Source organism: Schistocerca nitens, chromosome 5 (assembly GCF_023898315.1).
Source record: "Schistocerca nitens isolate TAMUIC-IGC-003100 chromosome 5, iqSchNite1.1, whole genome shotgun sequence".
NCBI classification, from domain to species: domain Eukaryota; kingdom Metazoa; phylum Arthropoda; class Insecta; order Orthoptera; family Acrididae; genus Schistocerca; species Schistocerca nitens.
The window spans coordinates 340,347,332-340,365,485 of NC_064618.1; the positions used below are offsets into that span (position 1 = coordinate 340,347,332).

At 40.2% G+C, this 18,154-nt stretch overlaps 1 protein-coding gene across 1 annotated transcript in view; it reads right to left on the minus strand.

Annotated features, from left to right (window-relative positions):
• Positions 1–18,154, minus strand: part of LOC126259958 (voltage-dependent calcium channel subunit alpha-2/delta-3) — a 941,077-nt gene that overhangs the window by 227,175 nt on the left and 695,748 nt on the right. Inside the window, exon 14 of the mRNA XM_049957069.1 lies at positions 3,052–3,156. Within this exon, the coding sequence (XP_049813026.1) occupies positions 3,052–3,156 (105 nt within the window). The remainder of the gene's footprint in view (positions 1–3,051; positions 3,157–18,154) is intronic.

Consider the following 18,154-nt stretch of genomic DNA (forward strand, 5'->3'; position numbering starts at 1 on the left):
CTTTAACCAAGTGTTAGCTATGATTAAGTTATGCTCTGTGCAAAACTCTACCAGTCGACTTCCTCTTTCATTTCTTAGCCCCAATCCATATTCTCCCACTATGTTTCCTTCTCTCCCTTTTCCTACTCTCAAATTACAGTCACCCATGACTATTAAATTTTCGTCTCCCTTCACTACCTGAATAATTTCTTTTATCTCATCATACATTTCATCAATTTCTTCGTCATTTGCAGAGCTAGTTGGCATATAAACTTATACTACTGTCGTAGGTGTGGGCTTCGTGTCTATCTTGGCCACAATAATGCGTTCACTATGCTGTTTGTAGTAGCTTACCCGCACTCCTATTTTTTTATTCATTATTAAACCTACTTCTGCATTACCCCTATTTGATTTTGTATTTATAACCCTGTATTCACCTGAGCAAAAGTCTTGTTCCTCCTGCCACCAAACTTCACTAATTCCCACTATATCTAACTTTAACCTATCCATTTCCCTTTTTAAATTTTCTAACCTACCTGCCCGATTAAGGGATCTGACATTCCATGCTCCGATCCGTAGAATTCCAGTTTTCTTTTTCCTGATAATGACATCCTCTTGAGTAGTTCCCGCCCGAAGATCCGAATGGGGGACTATTTTACCTCCAGAATATTTTACCCAAGAGGACGCCATCATCATTTAACCATACAGTAAAGGTGCATGCCCTCAGGAAAAATTACAGCTGTAGTTTCCTCTTGCTTTCAGCCGTTCGCAGTACCAGCACAGCAAGGCCATTTTGGTTAGTGTTACAAGGCTAGATCAGTCAATCATCCAGACTGTTGCCCCTACAAGTACTGAAAAGGCTGCTGCTCCTCTTCAGGAACCACACATTTGTCTGGCCTCTCAACAGATACCCCTCCGTTGTGGTTGCACCTACGGTACGGCCATCTGTATCGCTGAGGCACGCAAGCCTCCCCACCAACGGCAAGGTCCATGGTTCATGCGTGCTTATTCAGCACTGTTCATGGGCAAATATCCTGCAGAAACTCTGCCCCCAGAAAAAGTCTACAGGATGCATAAAAAAGCTGCCAGAGCTAACTGCAACTTAAAGAAATTTGAAATATGTAGAATATACTTCATTCAGTTGAAAATAATGACCCTGCTAAGCCTTTATATATGAGAAACTATTTTGTATGCAAATGAGCATCTTTCAAACAGAACTGGGTACCTACAACAAAATAAACATGCCAGTACCCACAAGCACATCTCTCAATGTAGGACAATATTGTATCAGGAAAGCGTTTTGACACATAACAATGAAATTATTCAGTAGCCTATGTAGTGGTTATAAATAATAGTCAGATATCTACATCTCCAGGGATACTCTGCAAATCACATTTAAGTGCCTGGCAGAGGGTTCATCGAACCACCTTCACAATTCTCTATTATTCCAATCTCGTATAGTGAACACCTATATATTTCCGTACAAGCTCTGATTTCCCTTATTTTATCATGGTGATCATTCCTCCCTATGAAAGTCGGTGTCAACAAAATACTTTTAAACATAACTTTACATCATTTGTGATGGAACAGTACTTTTATTCAGCAAAAGAATTCTTGAATTATGAAACACAGCTTGGGTAGATTAAACATGTAATTATAGATAATTTCTATCATTTAAATTCAATTGTTTGTTATTTACAATGTATGAAAAAAAAATGTTGCTACTCACCATATAGCTGAGAAGCTGAGTCACAGATAGGCACAACAAAAAGACTATCAAACAGAGCTTTCAGGCAAACAAGCCTTCATCAGCAAACACACACACACACACACACACACACACACACACACGAACACACATGCCAAAGCAACTCCAGCTGCATGACCACATTTCAGTCTGCCCTTAGCCGAAAAATTTGTTTGACAGTCTTTTTGTTGTGGCTATCTGTGACTCAGTATCTCTGCTATATGGTGAGTAGCAACTTTCCTTTTCATAATATTGTCATTACTCCAGCCTGGATTTTCCATTGTTTGTTATTTTTTATTTGTAAACTGAAATCTCTCTCTCTCTCTCTCTCTCTCTCTCTCTCTCTCTCTCCCTCCTCCCCGCCCCCCTCAGCCCCTCTCTTTCAACCTACCTGCCCGATTAAGGGGTCTGACATTCCATGCTCCGATCCGTAGACTGCCAGTTTTCTTTTTCCTGATAATGACATCGTCTTGAGTAATTCCCGCCCGGAGATCCGAATGGGGGACTATTTTACCTCCGGAATATTTTACCCAAGAGGACGCCATCATCATTTAACCATACAGTAAAGCGGCATGCCCTCAGGAAAATTTACAGCTGTAGTTTCCTCTTGCTTTCAGCTGTTTGCTGTACCAGCACAGCAAGGCCATTTTGGTTAGTGTTACAGTATACTATATAAGTACCTAATGGATTAGAATGTACCAATAAAGGATTATGAGGGGAATTACGTTGCTGTATATGCAGTCTTAAGACCATACAGGAATTGAATTTACAAAGTCAACTGTAGTTGATTAGATATATGTCTGTAGCAATAACTTTTTGTAACAGTCTGTAAATGATGTCAGATTTCCATTTTAATTACAGATTTTAATTGCATCATAAATGTACAGATGTATGGAGAAGCATCACATGTGAAAAGAAAAAAGTGTGTGTAACTTGAGGAAGAAAGCAAAACAATAGTTGTGCTACTAATGTTATTTTTCATTTATATGTAACTGTCTGCTGCTCTGTCCTTCCTCTTCACAAATAGTGGTTATCTTAAATTAAACCAAATAAAAAGTTGACCTATGACGTAACATAAATAGTGTGTATCTATTCTAAAAAAAAAATAATATATGCTTAAATTTCCTGTAAGTTTTTGAATAAATTTTTTTGGATATTTATTTTCACTAACAAGTCCAAGCATAATACTTTAAAACTCATTCTTGTGTCTTAAATTAAAATGTCATACATGAACAGAGGTAAATGTTTCACTCCATTTGCACAACATCTGCACAGGATAAAGCTTTCTGAGAGGTATTTAAGGTAAAATTTTCAGTAATGCTTACATCTAGTAACAGCGTGTTGTTTTCTCGTGGTCCACCATCACTGTCAACCAACTCAACTTCCGTTAAGTCTACACTGTTATAATTAGGCTTCAGTGTTTCCTGAAACTGTAAGAAAAGTTTTCAAAATTCCAAAAATCTTATAAACAGAAAATTCATTTTGAAAAATGTGCAAAGCATGAAACTAATTTTACATTTTATGAAATTAAATAAAGACAAAACAATCTTCAGATATCTTCTTACTATGTTATTCCACAAATTATACGTAAATGGCAGAAAAATGAAATACAGCACTATATTTTAAGGAAGTCAAGAGTTTTGGACAGAAAAAAGATTATCGCAGCTTTCTTTTTAAGAAACTTATTATTTTGTGATATATATTTCTCAGTATCCTTGCCAGTAAAGACAAATTCCTGCATACTAAAAGTGGGCAATAAGTATGAGTTTGTTAATGTTAAATAATTTGGCAGAATCAAATAAGGCTTCTTGTCAATCAGAACAAGTGTGGGTATTACACTGAAATGCTTTTTATTAATGATGTAAGATGAAAAGCTGTGGATCATTTCCTGATGTCCATGAATTTGCTTAATGTAAATTTAGGTAATGTTGAGTATTGAACTGCTACATATTGTGAATATGCTTGAAAGCCCCAATAAATTAAGTCCATCCTCTCTCTTTCTACAGGCACCATGCGAGTTAACAACACCAGTATAAATAAAATCATTCTACCATCTTTTCAGCTAATACAACCCATATACATTTATGGAGCTATAGACAATACTGAGAAGACTGCAGATAAATGTGTATGTGTGTTCACAGGCTCGATGTATTTCATAAAAGAAAACATTGTCCATTGTATGCTGTAAATTTATCTTTACTTATTGTACTATTGACCAACTTCAACTAAGGCATCAATATCAAGCAAACATGTAGTAACATTATACACCACGTTACATGAGATACAATGAGCAAATCAATTTGTCAGTCCACATGTGGACCCACACATCAATGTTAGCATAGTCAGTATCAAATTTGATCAAAATGACAGAAAATATGTGGAAAATCCACATATAGTATAACTTCAATTAAACAGTGTGCATAGTTTTTCTGCATATGTACTTGATAATGACAACTCAGTTGAAATTGGCCAACAGCACAACAAATAAAGATAAATTTACATCCTACAATTGATTTCTTTTCTTTTACGAAATACAGGGTGACACATGGGAGACAGACGGTTTTGAACTGCGTAGTACTGAGGGCGCGGTGGTGGGAGGTGGTCGTGGTGGGGATAGTTCTGATCCACACAAGACGCCATTTACTCAGTCACTATGGGAGCAGTGGGACTTGCAACATCGAATGTTTGTCTATGACAGTTTCGTGAAAAGTGGTGAGTCTATTATTGCTACACAGCGATTGTTTCGTGCGCGGTTTAATATCGGTCGACATGGAGCTGTTCCAAGCCATAACGCAATCCTCAGATGGGTGGAAAACTTCAGACCAACTGGAAATACACTGGATAAGAAGCATCCTGGCCCGAGAAGCAGAGTAACGACACCAGAAAATGATGAAAGGGTAAGGCAAGTGGCAGTCAGAAGCCCAGGACGGTCAGCTAGACATCATGCTAGTGAATTACGAATCAATCGTGAATCGGTTACACGAATTTTGCATAAAGAATTAAAATTACATCCCTAAAAAATGCTTATTGTCCAAAAACTTAAGGAAACTGATTTTGCTGTATGAGAAGACTTCATTTACAGAATGCAAGTGATACAAGGAAGCTCATGAATGGGAGCTCATACTGTTTAACAACACAGTTACAATTACTATACTTTACAAACTGCCATTAGGAAATGATAATTTGTGGTGAATTCAGTATTAATGTTTGGAAGAAGTCTGAGCTAAAATATGACAATGAAATAATATTACTTGGCACTTACAGTCTAACTTCAGTTGAAAACTACAAGGGTAAGTCAATAATGATCTGCAATTTAGTTATATTTTTGTTTATTTTGGTAGTACTGTCAGTTTACATAGATGATGCATGCTTTGTTTATTTGTTGTTATATCTTTGCAATTTTCAAGCTACTAGGTTAGTTTCCTTATCGCTGCCGTGCTGTTAATCTTGGTTGATTCACTGTCTATTTGCACCAAAGAAGAGCAACATTCAGTGATCCATTTTTTGTGGTCGGAAGGCATAATCAGGGGCCGAAATTCATCAAAGACTTTAGGTACAGTATGGGAACAGTGTTATGCCACAACAGTGTGTCTATGAATGTATTGAAAAATTCCGAAATGGTTGCACAAGTGTCACACACGATGAAGGAGCCGGACGACCGTTTACCACCACAAATGAAGAAACTATTGAGCCTTCACAAGAAATGATTCTCTTAGACAGACAATTAACTATTGATGAAGAGGCACATCATATGCAAATTAGTAACAGTTCTGGCTACGAAATCATCCACAACAGACTTGGGTTTCATAAAGTTTGTGCTATATGGGTCCCAAAACAACTCACACAATTACATAAACAAACATGCTTGGACATCTGCAAAATATTTGGATCTCTATGGTACTGAAGGGGAAAACTTCTTAGACAGGATCATTACTGGTGACAAAACATGGATCCATCATTACAAGCCCGAGAATAAACGGCAGAGTATGGAAAAAATTCGCCGTGCAAGAAGAAGTTCAAGACCCAACCGTCTGCAGGAAAACTGATGCTTATGGTTTTTCGGGACGCACAAGGTCCAGTACTGGAACATTATGGGGAAAGGGACACAACAATAAACAGTTTATGTTACAGTGAGATGCTTACTGTCAGTCTAAAGCCGGCAATTCGAAGCAAACACTGAGGATTGCTGTCAAAAGGCGTTGTGTTGCTGCATGACAATGCCCGTCCGCATACTGTTGCCCACACTGCTGAAACGCTCCAGAAATTCAAATCTGAAGTACTGTATCAACCTCCATATAGTCCCGATCTTGTCCCTTCTGACTATCACTTGTTTGGTCCACTCAAACAGGCATTGAGGGGCCATCGATTTGCCTCGGATGAAGCAGTGGAAGAAGCGGTGCATTCCTGGCTCTCAGCTCAACCGAGAACCTTCTTTTATGAGGGCATCAGGAAGCCTGTACAACTATGGACCAAGTGTGTTGAAATGCAAGGAGACTATGTCGAAAAATGCTGTTCTTGTAAGTTTCCTATTTGATTACAATAAAATTTTGTAACTACTTTGCAGATGATAGTTGACTTACCCTCGTATGTACAGAGATAGTTAACAAACCTATAGGTCATCCAGTTTTACTAAATTACCAAATAACAATGTCCAGTTAGCCATAATAGACAATATGACAAATCTTAAAACATGTGTTAACTGGAAAACCATTAGAATAATTAATGAACTTGTAACATACACCTTTAGAAGGAACCTGCAAAGCGTACAATGGAATTAGGTATTTGTGGCACTGGATGTATATTCTACATTTAATGTGTTTCTAAGTAAATTTCTCTCCACCTTTGAAAGCTGTTTCCCAATCAAAAATGTGAAATACAACTTCTGCATCTATATCTGCACTCTCAAAACCACTGTGAAATGTATAGGAGAGGGTCCCATTATACCAGCTAATAGAGCTTTTACCCATTCCATTCCCATAGTGAGCATGGGAAGAATGATTGCATAAACACCTCTGTCAGCATTGTAATTAATCTAATCTTGCCTCCTTAATCCTTTTGTGAGTGATACTTGTATAGACCTAGATTCCAGAAACTTTCTAAGTAGGCTTTCATGGGATAGTTTGTGTCTATTTTCAAATGTCTGACACCTCAGTTCTTCAGTATATTCGAGACATTCTTCCATGGGTAAAACACACCTGTGAACATTTGTGGTGTCCTTCTTTGCATCCATTCAAAATCCCCTGTTAGTCCTATTTGGTAAGGGGTTCCACACACTTGAACAGTATTCTAGGCTGAGTTTCCCAAGTGTTTTGTATGCTATCTCCAGTGTATACTGACTGCATTTCCCTCGTCTTCTACCAATGAACTGCAGTCTACCACCCGCTTTACCTATGAGGGTGGTTTGAAAATTCTCGGAATCACCACGAGGGGTCAGCGCTAGCGCAATGAGTTGTTCACATGATATTCATTGGACCGTTGCCTGTAAACAAATGCCACATCAGAGCTGTAGGGTGACGTGGCTCTGTTGTTGTTCCCACATAGTGATTTCCAATGATGGAAAAAATCGAGATTTGAGCAGTGATTAAGTACTTCATAAAGAAAGGTATGAAAGCAAAGGACATTCATGCCAATTTCCAGAATACACTGAGGGACTCTGCTCCTTCATTTTTAATTGCTGCCAAGTGGACAAATGAATTTAAATTTGGTCAGAAGAGCTTAGATGATGATCCGCACAGTGGTCGGCCAAGATGTGTCACTACGCCAGAAATCATTGCAAAAGTGCACATGGAGGATTGCCAATTGAAAGTGCATGAATTGCTCACACTTGCCAGATGTCATCTGAAAGGTATTTTAGAAATGAAAAAATTATCTGCAAGATGGGTGCTGCGACTTTCAACTCTGGATCAAAAATACACGAGAGTGGACATATCTGAATAATGTTTCACCCATTTTAGGAGAAACGAACAAGATTTTAGCACTGGTTTGTGATGACAGATGAAACTTGGGTGCACAACAGCGAAAGCAGTGGAAACATGCTGATTTGCTGCCACCAAAGAAAGCAAAAACAATTCCTTCAGCAGGAAAGGTCACAGTATTAGTGTTCTGGGATGTGAAAGGGGATTCTGTTTGTAGATTATCTCCCCATTGGACAAACAATTACTGGAGAATACTATGCTAACCTCCTGGACAAATTGCAACAAAAGATACGCAAAAAAAGGCCAGGTTTAGCAAGGAAGAAAGGTTGTCTTCCACCAAGACAATGCGCCTGCACACATGTGCCGTCGCCAGGCCAAAATTACACGAACTACGATATGAATTGTTGCCACACACATCTTATTCATCTGAATAGCCAGAGTTGACAACTATTTTGCAGGCCTGGAGGAAACTCATTTTTGAAATGGGATCAAGGCACTGGAACATTGTTGGACAAAGTGCATTTATCGAGAAGGAGGCTACACTGAAAAATAAAAAAATGTGTCAATGATGTAAGTACTTTTTTTCTATTCTGTTCTGAGAACTTTTCAAAACACCCTCATACAACTGAGACAGTGTGATCATTCTATTTAGTATCTTTACAAATAGTTACGATACTAAGTTTTTTTTTTTTTCATTTCATGAAATGCACAATTTTACATTTCTGAACATGTAGTGTGAGTTGCCAATCTTCACATTGCATTAAAATCGCATCAAGAGCCAAATAAATATTTTTGCAGCTTTTTCAGATGACGCTTTGTAACTGCGTCATTTGCAAAAAGTCTCAGATTGCTATTAATACTGTCTGCAATCTCACTAACATGCAACACAAACAGAAAAGCTTCCCTGGGGCACACCCAAAGTTACTACTACATCTATCGATGACTCTTTGTCTAAGATAACATGCTGTGTCTTCTCCACCAAGAAACCTTCAATACAGTCAAGAATATCATTTGATACCCAATATGACATACTATTCATAATAAGCATATGTGTGGCACTGAGTCAAATGCCTTTTGGAAGTCAAAGAACGCTGTCAGTCTGGCTTCCTTCATCCATGGCTTTCAGGATGTCATGTGAGAAAAACACAAGTTGGGTTCCATATGATTAATGTTTTTGAAATCCACACTGTTTGGTATAAATGAGATTATTCTGTTTGAGATACTTCATTACACTTCAGTTCAAACTATGTTCTAAATTTCTACAGCAAATGGATGTCAAAGATATGGGATTGTAGTTTGGTATAAATGAGATCATTCTGTTTGAGACCGAGCGAGGTGGCGCAGTGGTTAGCACACTGGACTCTCATTCAGAAGGACAACGGTTCAATCCCGTCTCCAGCTATCCTGATTTAGGTTTTCCGTGATTTCCCTAAATCGCTTCAGGCAAATGCCGGAATGGTTCCTTTGAAAGGGCACGGCCGATTTCCTTCCCCATCCTTCTCTCACCCGAGCTTGCGCTCCGTCTCTAATGACCTCGTTGTTGACGGGACATTAAACACTAATATCCTCCTCCTCCTCCTCCGTTTGAGATATTTCATTACACTTCAGTTCAAACTATGTTCTAAATTTCTACAGCAAATTGATGTCAAAGATATTGGATTGTAGTTTTGTGGACACTTCCGCTGCCTTTATGGTAAATGGGTGTAAACTGTACTTTCTTCCAACCTCTTTTTCTTCATTTTCTTCAATGCCCTCACCTCCACGAGCTTTGGTAAAAAGTAGCATGATCTGTTGTTTGTCCACGGCTTTTCTAAATAGCGATTCTGTGCTCAATCCAAATTACTGGTTTAGCCAGGTTAATCCTTCGTGTCTTGTACCACATCAGCCATCTATCTTTGCTTGAAGTACTGGTTGCAATAGGCTGCTGTGCATTAGATGACCAAAGCCTTAGAGTCTTCTTCTCCTGATGGTATTGAGAATTTTTCCAAATTTTTGTTCATACATCATAGTTGTGTCCCATTTGTGACTACTTGTTGATGGTACCCTCAGTATCATTCGATACTACCAAATTTGAAATTCCTCCATTTGCTTATATAATACTGAGGTAAGTACCCATGACTTAACTCCAAAGGGTAGGACATTGAACGCATGGCATTTAAGTAGTTGAGTGAAAAGTGTCATGGCTAGACAGAGTTTCTTAACTTTCTGTAAAGAATTTCTGGCTGCTCAATCTGCAGTGAATTTCTTCAGAGAAGTCCCAGTTATCACTGATTTGACACCACAAATATTTGTATGCTGAAATCCTTTCTATTTTATCATTACTGAGTGAAATAGTGTCCTGAATTTTATCTCAGTTTCTGATGACATTTTTCTTCTCGACATTTAAATGTAACTCCATGGTGCTGCTCTCTTCAGTAATAGTGTTTAATAGTTCTTGCAGTTCTTATAGCCTGGCTGCAAGTGAGACATTGCATTTAGCATATATGATGTTACTGATAACTCCATTAATAACTTCTCCTTGATACTTTCCATCAAGAACATCTTGGAAAATCTTTTCAGAATAGATGCTGAAAAGAAACTGGGAGAGAATGCAGCCCTGGTAAACTCCTTTCATAATCAATACTTCCTCTGACAGTTGACTATTGATATGCATGACAGTATTTTGAGTCCAGTAAAGATTTCCAATTGACTGTATGTCACAACCATCCAGTCTACCATCAGTTTGTCACAATGAACAGTGACAAAAGTTTCTCATAACCAATTAAACAAGTATAAACATCAACACATGCATCACAAAATCATTGAATAAATAGTTGAAGGCTGAGTAACACTTCCTGAGACTCAAAATCTATCCTCAATCCACACTGAGAGTCTCCAGTCTTCAATGCTCACCTCATATTTATGATACATCCTCAAAGGCAGTATTTTAAGGAATAAACTGATGGCAAGACTCATTAAAGTGATCATTCTGCAGCTGTTGCAGCTCTTTTCACTGAGAATTTTGGGAAGTGGTACAAATTCCAGTCAGTCACTCATGTGGTAAGATTCCACTTTGGCAGATGCTGTTGAACAAACCAACCAACATGGAAAGAGATTGTTCGTTCTTGAGCAGTTTTAGAACTTCAACCTGCATTTTGTGAGGACCTGGAGCCTTCCACTCTTTGATATGGTTATGGCATGATCTACTTCTGCTCTTGTGGTATCCATATCATCACTCTCCCAGATGCTATGATCAACCATCCACTGCAATTGATTTGTTGTAGGATTTCATTTGTTAGGGAAGAGTTGAGTTTCTTACTCTCTGCAACATTTAGTTTTCGTTGGCTCACTTTATTCACTATAGTTTTGACTTGGATCCATGTTTCTTCCACATTATTTATACCTATGGTTGATTGGATGTGATCCAATTTTGTGCACAATGCTACTTGACCTTGTTCCTCAGTGCTAGATCTTGAAGTTTATAGACCCCAATTCGGCAGCTTTTAACACTGGGTGACACTTTTTTCATTTTCATAGTTTTTGTGATTAGCAAAAGGTTATGATCAGAGGTGCTAGGATATGCTATACCTGAGATCTTCACAAAAGTAACTGGCAACCACTCAGGCGCCTCAGTCAAGCCTGCACCCTACATGGCCCATGCGTACTTCACCTTCGCAGACTCACCCTGTCACAGTACCAGATGGACACCAGGTGGGAGTCCCAGCACTAGCAGAGGCCGGCACTTCCAAGGAACCTATTCATGCCCACTGCACATGTGAGTAGAAAACAGTGCCACGAGTATTCCACCACCAGCCACTATAAAGTTCGGCATCAGAGCTGCACAAGTTAGTTCTTCTGGCTTTGGGAGCCTCTCCTAGTCTCTGGGCAGGTGGTATTCACCCTTTTGTCTAAGGACGCTCTCAAAGCACATCCTAGGAAAACCAAAGCCACTCTATTCTGCCTTCATTGTAGTTTCCTTGGCGCAATCAAATTGTCTCCAGGGTAGACTTTTATGCTCATATGCTGGTGTTATTCAAGACAGCTTATTCAGACTTGGAATATTTTTCATACAAGTGTATTTGTCTATGAAGACTCAATCATGTTACTTTGTCAGACTCTGGAATCACCACACTGTCAAATCTCCATACCTGTGAGACAATGTAATTGTGATTTTATTACCATCGAAGCAGATGTTTCTTTCTTTGGTCAATAAACTTTTTAAAACTTTGTTCATTATTTTCCCTGTGTTGGTGTGAATGACACATCAGTTTGGCCACAAGGAAGAATTTTTGTGATGTGTATCTTACAATCCAGCCTTGTTACATTTCAACAATGTTTCACCTGCAGGCTTATCATCATGGAACAGATAGACTTTCCACAAAATTGCTACTTGTCCATCAACAGTTACAACGAAATGTGGAATTATTGTTTGAGCATATAACTACAGGTACTCCCATCCTCCCGGAACTCTCCAATCACCTGGCAGCTCTTTTGTCCACAGTCTTTTGACTCTGATCAGCACCTTTGGCTTTACAACAGTTTAACAAGAAGGTGAAACCTTGGGCAAACTACATCGCCCAGCTAGAGCAGTATTTCTTTTCATTCAGAATAATAGAGAACAAATAACATTGTATTTATTTCGTCGCCTGTGTGGGACCAGAGATTTTCCAGCTCCTCAGGCAGTTAATCCCTGAATCAGAGCCATATTCACTCCCCTATGAACAACTGAGGTCCAGTCTTCCAGAATACTTTGATGCACACGTCCATGCTGCCACCGCAAGGCACAAATTTTTCAGTCACAAACAAGCCAATCAAACATATATATACAGTGAATTGCCCAACTGCAGAGCCTGTCAAGAGACTGCCATGTACAATGCACTAACCCCAACTGTATGCTGAATCTTTGGTCAGAGACATGATCCTTGTCCACACACCAGATGACAATTTTCATACAGACCTACTCAAGTTGAAGAATCCTCGTTTGGAAACGTGACTCCCTATCATCCAATCATTCAAACAATCACTCCATTCCACAGCAGCTATGCAAGATCCTCCAACAATGTTTGTGACAAAGCCACAGTCAGAAAACAAGATCCAGCCCACAGGCAGCCTCCTAACCCCACCAATCACCCACATCGTCAACATTCATAGCAACTTTCCTCTTGTAGTCAAAGTCTCTGCAGCAACAGTGCTGATTCAGGAGGGCAAAGGACAATGGGTGTGGCACATAAGATGTCAGTGAACTGTAACAGCTGGGACAAAGCTGACCAAGAATCAGTGGTTGACAACACTCCGTACCCACCCAACAGCTTTGTTCAGGCTACGATCCCTCATACAATCAGTCCCATGTGCCTCTCACTTCAAGTCAATGGACATCCAGTCAATTTTCTGCTTGATAAAGGATCTTTGGCTGCCATCATTGATTGGATCATATATTCAACTTTTGGAGCACCAACTCCAGCCATTCAGTCAGCATCTACAGAGAGCTCCACTAATGATATCATCCGTATCAAAGGACATTTTCAGGCCATAATCTTGTATCACTAATGTACCATTCAACAACATATTCTGGTAGCAGACAAACTGCATCATGTCAACCTTCAGGGGATGGACTCATTCTCTGCTCTCTGAGTCGAGATCCATGATGTTCAACCTGCCATCCACTAAATGACTACAAACAAATTCACACCTGTTTTCAAGCATCCCACCTCTGGAGTTACAAATTTTGCAGTGGATATAGACCTTCTTCCCACAGCCAAATTGCACTTCTAAAAAACCTGCAATGTTCCATTTGTCATTAAAGACAAAGTACAGGACGAATTATCCCAGGTTCAAGACGCAGGTATCATCACTCCATTGGCCAACAGCCAATGGGCAATGCCCATAGTTCTAGTGGAAAAACCAACTGCTGTACTATGTGTTTGTGGAGATTTTAAGTCAACAGTCAACACAAAATCCATTGTGGATGTGTAATCAATTTCTAAGTTTGACACTTTGATGACTCCACTGGCAGCGGGCAAAATATACGCCAAAATCGATCTTAATTATGCCTATTTACAGCTCCCTTACAATACAGTACAATCGTCTTCCATTCAGAACTGTTAGTTTCCACTATATTTCAATGGTGTCTGGAGCAACTGGTCCAGCCACTTCCTGGTATAGTCAACTATCTGGACAACCTACTACTTGCAGGCAAGGATGACAAGGAATTATAGGACAACCTGGAGGCCCTCTTCACAGAGCTACATGAGGCCAATCTCAAATAGCACAAAGACAAGTGTCTCTTCTTTGTCTCTCAAGTCACATACCTAGGATATACTTATTCATGGCCTTGGCTTTTCATCTTACACCAGAATATGTTGATGCCATCCGAAATCTACACACACAAACAAATACAGTTCAGCTTCAATGTGCATTAAGGCACCTGAACTACTAAAGGCATTTTATACCACATGGAGCCGCCATCATGGAACCACTACACCAACTACTGTGGAAAAATGTCAAGTGGCAATGGACCCTAGAATGTGCCATGACACTCTCAAAGCTCAAGCAATCACTCCTGCATCCCACATGCATAATGGCTTATGATGTGCAATACCCATTGGTATAGGCAGCAGACGCCTCAGATTATGGTCTGGGGGTGGTTCTCTCTCACATCATCAATGGAGTTGAATAGCCAATTGTATTTGTTTCCAAAACTCTTGTCTCCTTCACAATGCAATTACAGCCAAATATAATAAGAAGCCCTGGCCATCATCTTCGGTGTAAAGAAATTCCATGATTACATCTATGGCCACCACTTGACATTCATGACTGAACACAAACTGCTTCTGTTGTCGTTCAATGCAATAGTCACTATTCACACTTGCACTACACAGCCATTCATCTTTCTGTCTACACATAAGGTATCCCATATCGAACAACATCACACTATGCCATCTCGGACCTGCTATCTCACTTACCTGTGGTCAATGACAAGGTGTTCAATGACAAATCTGGGCTGTGTTTTCACTTGGACATCACTCTGGCTTAGGTTGTCAGTCGCCTCCTGCTCATTGCAAAACTCGTCGCACAACACATCAACATGGATCCCATGTTTAGGGCAGTCAGCATCACTGTCCAGAACAGATGGCCTCCACACCGAAAAGGCATCAGCAATCCAGAAACTGACATGAAATCTTATTGCTGCACAATATCCATCTCATACAAGATGGTGCTGTTATTCCAACAACCTTACAGTAATGGGTGTTGTAGCTCCTACATGAAGGACACTTGGGCACTATCCTGATTAAATGCCTCACAGGGCAGAATGTGTATGGGAGAGCATGGACACAGCCATTACAACCTTAGTCTCTTCCTGTCCTACAGGCCAAAGCGAACAGGCAGATTCCCCTCACCATTATTACCCCTGGCCTGACACCTCTGAACCTTGGTCCAACCTACACATTGACTTTGCTGGACCTTTCCTTAGCTTCTCCTGACTTATTGTGGTCAGTGTGGGAAGCAGATTTCCCTATGTCTCAAAAATGTCAGACACATCCTCAGACTGCAGCATCCATGCTCTTTCAAATATTTTTGCCACTGAAGGACTTCCCAAAACAATTGTTTCAGACAGTTGACATTTACATTGTTCATGCAATTTTGAGAAAAAAATAGCTTCCAACTGATCCACACAACAACCTTTCACCCAGCTTCCAATGGCAAGGCAGAAAGATTCATCAGGACGTTCAAAACACAAATGACCAAACTCCGTCAGCACCATCCATTAGACGACAAGCTCTTGCTATTCTCGGCATCCTATCAAGCCACTTCCCAGGAGAGCTCCTCTCCAGCAGAGAAACTACATGGATGTTCTCACCAGTTCCAACTCTTTCTGCTGCATCCTCAAGTTGGCCCTGAAGCCACTCAGCACACTCAGCACCATCACTTTACCATTCAAAACCCCATGTGGGCCCTTAAATTTTCTTGGGGCCGACAACAATGGCTACTTGTCACCATCTCCCGTCTCCTTGACTAATCTATGGTGGCAGTTACTTTGGCTAATGGTGTCACCTGCCAGAAGCACATCTATCAGCTCAAAAAATGCCTGGGTCCTGGTATAACAGACACAGGTATAACTCTGGTTTCTATTCCAGAGCCACCACCCTCATCAACTGGATGGCAGAGGACAGGGCAGCCAACTGAGATATGGATAATGCAGCCCAGGGCCAGAACCCTGCCTCCACCACAGTGACACCAGAAGCCATCCCCATGAACTTGGATGCTGCACTGACTGCAGTCCAGCACCCACACGAAGACATCAACCTCTCGTTCTTTTCCGGTGGTGGAGGTATGCAATACCAGAGATCTTTACAGAAGCAGTTGGCAAACCTCTGGGCACCTCAGGCATGCTTGCAGCCTTCAGTGTTGCAGACTCGCCCTGTCGCAGTAACGGATGGACACAAGGTGGTGGTACCAGCACTAGCAGAGGCTGCCCCTTCCAAGGGACCTATTTGTGTCCGCTATCCATATGGCAAAAACATAGTGCCATGAGTATTCCACTGATGGCCACTATAAAACTTGGTGCCAGAGCACACATATCAGTTCTTCCGGCTTTGAGAACCTCTCCTAGCCTACCGGTGGGAGCTATTCACCCCTTGTCTTAGGATGTGCTCAAAACCCACCATACGGACTGACACTGCTTTCTTCAGCCTTCATCGTTGTTCCCTTGGCACAATCAGACTGTATCCAGGATAAACATTTATGCTCATATGCTGGTGTTATTCAGGACAGCTTATTCGGACTTATAATATTTTCCAAACACATGTATTGGTCTAAGAAGAGCCTACTTGTGATACTTTGCCAGACTCTGGAATCACCTTGCTGTCCAGTCTTCATACCTGTGAGATGCTGTAATTGTGATTTTATTATCGTTGAAGCTGACATTTTTTTCTTTGGTCAATAAACTTTTGTAAACTTTGATCACTGTTTTTCATGTGTCAGTGTGACTTATGGAATTTCTGAATTGTTTGTAGACAAGGATGCAGTTATTTGATTGTCCATGCATAGAGACGATGTAGAGGCAACTCAAAATGAGGTGACCAATTTTCTCATCATTGCCAGTCTCTAAAATAAAATTATCTACCATATCAGCATGTCAGTCACAGCCCACCTGGCACTGAAATCATCCATCACTGCAGGATTCTCTGTTGGTTTGGTGAAAGACAGGGCTGTCTTGACTTGGGTGGAAAAATGATTCGAAACCAACATCTGATGCAGTGGTGCATACACTTGGATAACTTTCTGCAGAATAGGTTCTGCATTGAACTGGAAGAAAATGACCTTACTGGACACAGGTACAACTTCCTTGACAGTCTGTTTGATAACTGGATGAACTATGAACACTACTCCATTGAAATGGTAGGGACCATTTTTGCCAGTATAATACACTTGATAACAATTAACCATTAACATTTTCCCAAATTAGGCCAGCACATCTCACTCATTCTAAGGATCTCAACTTTACCCCTCTGATGGCTTTGTAAGTCTTTCCACTTTGAAATAAGCTGCAGCTATTCCAAGTCACTATCCGTTTCATGAGTGGTCCAGAGATTCTTAGCACCCCTGCCCACTGAGGGCCATGGCTTTTCAGTTTTACAGTCATGTTAAAGACTTTCCTGTGGAGTAAGTATGATGTGATTGTCTGTTGCCTTCCTTGTGCAGTTTTCAGACTGCTTATGGCACTAGGGCTGCATTCTCACATGTTGGTCACACCACCATAGCAGATAGTATCTAGAGTGGGGCCTATGTGCACAGATAATGAAGCTGTTACCCTACATCATGGATTCCAGTGGAATTTCTTCTGCTGATGGACTATATCCCTCCATAAAGGTTAATCCACCTGAAGCCATTGGCCTGTTAGGGCCATCAGGTTATTTTCTGCCAACATTTCTCAGGACTGGAACACTGACTGTACACTGTGCTCCACTGCCATAGCAGGATATTCTGGCAAGTTTTTTTTGTTCAAGATCATTGGTATATTATATTCAAAAGAGGGGATAATTCATCTGTAATTTCAGTAGAAAACCTGATAGGGATTCCATCAGACCCTGGAGCTTTGTTTAATTTAGATGACTTCAGCTGTTTCTCAACACAACTGACATTAATACCTATTTCACTCATTTCTGCGATGATTGGATAATTAAAATGGGGAATTACTCCTGAGTTTTACTTTGTAAAGGAACATTTGAAAATGGAGTAAAGTATTTCTGCTTTTGCTCTGCTAACCTCAGTTTCAATTCCTCTCTTGTCCATGAGTGTCTGGACACTAATTGAGGGTCCACTATAAGACTTAAGTCCAAAATTTGTGTTTTGTGAGAGGGCTTTCAATAAGATTCTACTACAGTAGTCACTGAACTCTTCCCACATTGCCCTTTTGACAGCTATATGTGTTTTATTTAGCATCTTTTCATCTATAACCCAATGCTCCATCATATATTTATTGTGCATTTACATGTTTCTTGACAGAGACTACATACCATGGTGGGTCCATCTC